The 7520-nt window shown below is 41.4% G+C and overlaps 1 protein-coding gene across 1 annotated transcript; it reads right to left on the reverse strand.

The window, feature by feature from the left end:
* Positions 1 to 4366: 4366 nt before the first annotated feature.
* On the reverse strand, positions 4367 to 5298 carry LOC137151483 (olfactory receptor 13G1-like). Its single transcript, XM_067545747.1, is given in 2 exon segments — positions 4367 to 4785; positions 4788 to 5298. Coding segments are annotated over 2 exon segments (930 nt in total).
* Between the last annotated feature and the right edge of the window lie 2222 nt (positions 5299 to 7520).

Here is a 7520-nt window from a genome sequence, read left to right on the forward strand (position 1 = left end):
ACATTGATATAAACAAGTTGTGTATTACCCCTCTGACGTGTGTGGTGCCTCCCCCAACATGGCAAGGCACACTCTTTGACATAGTAAGATACCACCCATTACATTGTACCAAATGGTTCACTCAGTACATCTCAATTTGTTTCCCTCGGGCTGGCTGGTTTTGCTCAAGACACTTTTCTGCATATGGGGAAAAAAGGCTAAAGGTGTCTTGGTGGATCAAAGGCCTCAGGAGGTGTTTAGTCTGCCATGATGGTAAAGTTCTCTCCTTCCAGTCCATTCATGCCCTTGATCCCATGGAGCGACCACTGGATAAATAATATTTCAGAAGCTGCAGCAGCCTCCTCCCATCGACATCCACCAATCATTTTGGTGACTTCAAACTGTAAAATTTCCATCCATGTCGAGACACTTTTGGCTTGTTTTCATGACAAGCTCTGAACACAGAAGCCATGGAGACCACTTAGCATAGTTCCTTTACTTAAAGAAGCTAGTTTGTAAGGGCTGACTTTCATACATTTTTTCTTTTTTTTTTACAGGAGTTCAAACTTTTGTTCCTTGCAAAATGTATAGACATAGCAACAGGACCCGGTTCATTGATTTCAGTGGAAATATGCTAATTTCTGCCAGTGTAAATCTACTCTTGTTAGCATAGTTTACCCAGTATTTGGTAGATTCTCTCTCACTGGCAATTTTAAAATACAGTTGGGATTTTTCCCCTAAAAGATCTTCTCTAGTTGATTCTCTTCACTTCCAGTGGTTTGCATCTGAAATAACTTCAAAAGCAAGCAAAATTTTCCAACAGCTTCTATCTTGTGTTCTTGAGCACGTCTGACCTACTCTGGTGTAAAGCTGCTGTAGCTAAAAAGATAATCATGGTGGCTTTTCAGAAAGGTTTAACAGCCACTCAAGATGCAAGTCAGTGGTATTCATAGTTACTGAATGATGGGAAAGTCCATTCCAAATGGCCCATCCATAAGCATATCTGGACTCCTACTAACCCTGGCAACATTGGCATGAAATATTGGCCAACCCTCAGCTACTCTAATTCAGCCTACCACCAATGAAATCAATGGAATTATGAGGTTTGCACCAGGTGAGAACCTTGATTATTTAGAAGCAATCAATTCATGAATGTCCAGTGGAGCAGGGTCTGGACACTCCAGGGGATGTTTGGAGATCTCAAGGGCTAGAGTGAGCCTATGTCTAACCTTCAGAGGAACAGTGGAACCTGCGTGAGCTAAGCAGGGAGTGTCTGTGTCGCTTGTGGCCAGTGGAGACATCAAGCTAACGCTCGGCAGGCACAGGCAAGGTTTCCTCAAACTAAGGGCGAGCGGTACCCAGGTACATTGGGTAGAGTCTCGGGCATACAGGCAAATGAGGCAGGACACCTCCCTGCTTCATGAATTGCTTATGACTTAGGCGTTCAGATGCCTAGCAATATTCATGCCTATAGGTGCATATGGAGCTTTCTCTGCAAAAACGTAGGCGCCGAGGGAATTTAGGAGCTTACAGATTTTCATCAGTATCTGAATGGCTTTCTTTCTTTCTTTCTTTCTTATTACCAGTGGTGCTTGATTCTGGGATTTAGACACCAAAAGTGTCAGTCAGGTGCCTAAGTCCCCTTGTGATATACCGTGGGGCTATTTTACACCACTCCAGTAATATAAAGGCACCACAAAGTGAGTCTAAAGCAGTGGTTCTCAATCTGCGGCCCACGGACTGCCTGCGGCCCAATCAGCACACAGCTGTAGTCCATGTGACATCCTCAGGGCCACACAGGTAGTATATATATTGTGTGGATGCGGCCCACATAACAGAGCGAGAACGGCATATGCGGCCCACATTGGTAAATAGCTTGAGAACCACTAGTCTAACCACTAGCTGTGTATCGCAACTCGACAATAGCACAGCTGCACAGGATCAGCAATGCCGCTGGAGCACTTTAGTGAAGATGCCGATGAGAGAGCTTCTCCCCATCGGCGTGCTTAATCCATCTCCCCAGAGGCGGCAGTTATGTCAATGGGAGAAGGTCTCCCATCAACATAGCAACGTAGTTATACCAATATAGGTCTGTAGTGTAGACCTGCTTTAAATATAACTTACTCCTGTTTTTTCCACTGCCAGAGTGATGCAAAGTTCTCTCAGTGTTGGGATTCCCTCCAAGGCCTTCTCCTCATCTTATCTAGAACACCTCATCCAGTCCTGGTAGAACACTTCATCCAGTCTCTAAGATCCAGAAACTCAGTTCCACTCCAGCTCATTGCTGAGATTTACTTTATTATGCGTATGTGTCCCAAGCTTTATCACCGTTCCAGCTGTTGACAGTTGTCGGCGCTGTGTGTATGCGTGTTCTCTCTTGCTCTGTGCCACACCAGCTCTGTGCAGATAACTGACGCTGCAGGCCTCGACCGGAACTGCTCTGGAAGAGCAGACTTGGTTCATTGCGAAGGCACTCGGTCGGGTTTATTGTCAGCGAAGCTCAGTAATAGCACCCGGCAGACTCTATGGGGATCCTAAGACATGTATGTCCATTACAATGGACTTGACTCAACGAACGGCAGGACTTACCATTTCCCGCTTGGCTGGACAAAGTCACCCCTCTGTGACCCATACACACTGATACCAGCAAGTTATGCATTGCTCTGATGTGGTTAGTTACCCTGTACCTTGTACATGTTGGTTTGACTAAAACGTCTCTATCCACCATCCTGTCATCCTGACCTGATCTTTAGGTGGTGTCAGTGTGTCCCTATATCAGCTTTGGGGCATGTGTTTATACCATACTTGGTATCAGAGTGTTCTGTTACCATTTGACTCTGTTTACATGAGTGTCCTGTGCCTAGCACTTCTTAGGAGTGTTGGCGGTTTTGCAACACTAGCCCTATTTTTGCCAGGTTCTCTGAACCTGCAAGTAGGCATGTTTTATAACGGGGCCTGACTTTTTGCTTACAGCCTTACTTTTGCTAACTTTGCTTTATATCAGCAAGGTCTGACTATAATAGTTAGGTCTTAGGCCTCAGACCAGGCTCCTCATACCAGGCCTCATGTCTCAGGCTCTTTCTACTACATCAGCCAGGCCCAGATGCAGGGATTTAGGTACAGGGTGATGATTCCCAGTTTTGTCACACAGTGTACAGTTTATATGCAGATTTACTTCCCAGAAACATATTCCCTCCCTTGAATCTACATGGCTGACGCATCTTAGGGATCATATAAGGACTAATAGCTTATGTTTTCACCTTATCTAAATTGCAGTGTAATCAGCTCATGGTATTCTCACTTATCTCAAGTAGCTTGAAAACACTGTCTCACCCAGTGCCTTCCTACTGCCCCTTAAAAGACAATTTCCATATAAAAAACTCTATAGGGCTGAAAGGAAAGAGAATAATGGAAAAATGTTGTAATGAAATCTTTACTTAGTACTTTATGTTAAAAAAATACAGGACTGTTTTTGTTTTGTATTTCTTTTTGTGGAACTTTAATAAATGATCCAAAAGTTGTATAGTGACGGAGTTTCTAAGATAAGTCAGCAGCAGTAATTAGACATGAAACGCCTGGCCTCCGTGAACTATTTATTGCGGTGACAGTGAACAATGGTTTCATTAATATCTTCTCTATTTTGGGGATTAAAATATTTCCTTATCAACAAAACAAATCTCTTGAAAACCCAATTTCTGATGCTGAGAAGTGCATATTTACAATAAGATAAAAATATATTCTGATAAAAATAATTTTATTAAAATTTCAGATCTAGGTCCATTATACATCAACAGGAGGTCTCCATATCACAACAGATTTATGTTTGAAATCTTTGGGGGTTAAATATCTCACAAAAAATAGAGAATACAGAGAAAATGTTTTATTTTTATCATAGGTACTTGTTGAGGATAAAATATAATATTGTCATTCAATGTGACTGCATGCACAAGAATTTGCTACACAATGGGCCAGGATTTTATAGCTATTAGGTACTGATGAGATATTCAGAAGCATCTAGGCACCCAACACCCACTGAAATCAATGAGTCTTATGTGCCTTGATGCTTTTGAAAATCTCACTAGATACCTAAATACCTTTAAAAGATTGGTTTAATGTGCCTTACTCTGGATAGTGCTATTCAATATAACACCAATGGAGTCAATGAGGCCAGATTCCCAGCTGTTGTAAATCAGCATAGCCCCATTGCAGTCAATTCAATGCATCACCAGCTTGTGTTAATCATAGTAGGTCCATTGAATTGAATGATCCACAGTGCAAATAAATGTTTGTCTACTAGAAGTCCATAGTTCTCCAATTATTGACACCACTTGTGAACCTGGCCTAGAAGGGACAAGGCAGGTGAGAATCAGGTTCACTCTTGACAAAATTATTTTATCATGAATGAAAGGATTTTCCTGAAGGCCACCTTGACTTCCTTATTGCGCAAACTATAGATCAGAGGGTTCAAGGTGGGAATCACTAGGGTGTACATTATGGCCACCATCTTGTCCTTATCTAGTGAGTAACTGGAGGGTGGCCAGATGTAGGTGTAGATGATGGAGGAGTAGAACAAGGTGACCACAAGCAGGTGGGAGAAGCAGGTGGAGAAGGCTCTTTGCTTCCCTTTGGAGCTCTGGATTTTCAGGATGGTGGTGATGATGAAGCCATAGGACACGGTGGTCAGCAGGAAGTTCCCCATGGCCAGGAAGATGTTTGCAATGGAGATCATGATTTTGTTGAAGTCGATGGAGCTGCAGGACAGGGCCAGCATCGGTGGGATCTCACAGAAGAAATGCTGGATGAAGTTGGTCCGCAGAAATCCAGATGCACAATAAGCAATGTGTGCACCAATGAATTGATGGCACCGACAGCCCAGACATCAATTATTAAACTGATGCAAATTCTCTTGGTCATGAGTTTTACATAGCGCAAGGGGTGGCAGATGGCAACATAGCGGTCATATGACATGACAGTGAGGAGCACCAGCTCTGTCTCGCCTGACAAAGTGAAGGCAAAGAGCTGCACCATGCAGCCATCAAAGGAGATGGATTTCCTCTCTTCCATCAGGTTTTTTATCATCTTGGGCAGAACCGATGAATTGCACATAACGTCAACCATGGCCAAGCTGGTGATGAAGAAGTACATGGGGGTGTGGAGAGATGGGTGGAAGACAATAGCTACTATGATCAGGGAGTTGCCCATGACGATACCTGTATAAAGGCACAAGAATAGCTCAAAGAAGAGCCCCTGGTGATGAGGGTGGTCAAAGAGTCCCTGCATGATGAACTCGGTCACCCTGGTGTGGTTATTCGGTTCCATTGCTTGAGTGTTCCTTCTGTAGGAACAAAGATTAAAGTTGCTGTCAGACATTGTATCAGAAACTACAGCGCTATGGCAACTGAAGCATCTAGACAGACAGGCAATGAACGTGAGAGAGAGTGATCTTGTCATACTCTACACATTTCACACAATGTAGGAAGAAACAGAGCTGCATTAAAATATGTTAGCACACAAATCTGTCTCAGATACTGAATCTATGTTCTCCCAACATTTGACTGGAAAAGGGAAAAAATAGCACTCCTGATGTTCTCAAATAGAAGTGCATGAAATCATTTGGACTGTTTACATAAACTGTCTGAGATAGGATTTCAGAATTTGATCTCAAAATCAATAAAACACCAAGTTTTATTAAGAACCAAGATTCCACTTTTGAAACTAATTTCACAAAATAGATCTGTTGCAATATAACACACTTCTTCGTATCTCTTTAGTCTTATTAATCCTTCATTGCTTCTCCCGATTTTCCTCTCACTTCTGTTGCAAGAAAACAGGAGTATCTCCATTTACATTAGTTGAGTTACTGAATCGTAAAAATGATGAAAATGAGAAGAGCAACATGATCAATAAATCTTTCTAATAATGAGGTTTGATTGGACCAATTTTTCATATTTCATATTAAAGTGATTTAAAAAATTCCCACCCTTTCCATCACGTTTCAAATTACATTGCAAACTTCTGAGGGCACAGACAATAGGTTGTGAATCTTCCACCCCTAATAACCGTGTTACAACATCACATCTCCATGTACTTTAGATTCAACTACAATAAAATTCAAAGAAACTCCATTGCTGTATGAGAATTTTAATCACATTTGTATTGGTCAAACTGAGATCAAAATATGGTCCAAGATTCATAACTATATTTGTGGAAATGTATATTCCTGCAAATCACAGTTAGCCACATTACAAAAAAAATTTTTAAAAATCAGAACACATACATTAGCTTTAGCTTAATATTCAGAAGTGTATAAAGGAATTAATGACTCAACTTAGAATTTCACACTTAGGAACTTTCATATTCCAGTGTGCAAGGCAGAAACATTTATTTAGAACCATGAATTGCCAGAAAGCAAGAAACAAACAAGCAAGCAAGCATGCCAGCCAACAGAATATTCTGACCTCTCAGTCAGATCCTCAAATACCATCAACCAGACTATAATTTAAATACAGACTCCGAGTGAGTTATAACTTGAAATGATTGTTCTTCATATATAATAACATTCTGTGGGGAGGATCTTGAACTCACAAGAAAGTGGACAAGAGTTAACTCTCAAACAAGGCTCCAAAAGAGAAGGTAAAGGAAAGTCATTTAAATCAGTACAAACACATTTTATACATTAAGTTCAGAAAGTTCCACTTGATGTTAGGTCCAAATGTATATTGTATTGAATTTTCCAGAGAAAACTTCATTTCCACCAATATATTTCTTTTTGAACATAGTGTTGCCAATAGAGATAGATTCCGTATTAATCAATGAGTCTGCATGTGTAAGTTCTCAGGGTAAAATTCTGCCTCCTTTGATGGGCATTAATAGGAATGTTGACCTTGAATTCAATGGGGCCTGAATTTCACCCTCTACTTCTTGGCTGTCAGTAATCCTTAGTTCTCATTGAATCATCTGAGCTGACTCTCCCTTCTAGAATGTCATCAATGTCTTAGTACATTGCCAGAAAAAGAAACAGACAATCAAAAACAGTTCATATTTTTTAATAAAAAATAAAGTATTAAGTAAGGATTTCATGAGAACATTTTTCCCATTATTCCCTTTCCTTTTTATCATAGAATCATAGAAGATTAGGGTTGGAAGAGACCTTGAGGTCATCTAGTCCAACCCCCTGCTCAAAGCAGGGCCAATCCCAACTAAATCATCCCAGGTAGGGCTTTATCAAGATGGGCCTTAAAAACTTCTAAGGGTGGAGATTCCACAACCTCCCCAGGTAACTCATTACAGTGTTTTAACACCCTCGTAGTGAAAAAGTTTTTCCTGATATACAACTAGACCTCCCCCACTGCAACTTGAGACCATTGCTCCTTGTTCTGTCATCTGCCACCACTGAGAACAGCCTAGCTCCATCCTACCTGGAACCCCCTTCAGGTAGTTGAAGGCTGCTATCAAATCCTCCCTCACTCATCTCTTCTGCAGAGTAAACAAGCCTAGTTCCCTCAGCCTTTCCTCATGTCATGTGCTCCAGCCCCCTTATC

The sequence above is a fragment of the Emydura macquarii genome, unplaced genomic scaffold, assembly GCF_026122565.2.
Source record: "Emydura macquarii macquarii isolate MOO-44397 ecotype Brisbane River unplaced genomic scaffold, CSIRO-AGI_Emac_v2 contig_1091, whole genome shotgun sequence".
Lineage (NCBI taxonomy): Eukaryota > Metazoa > Chordata > Testudines > Chelidae > Emydura > Emydura macquarii.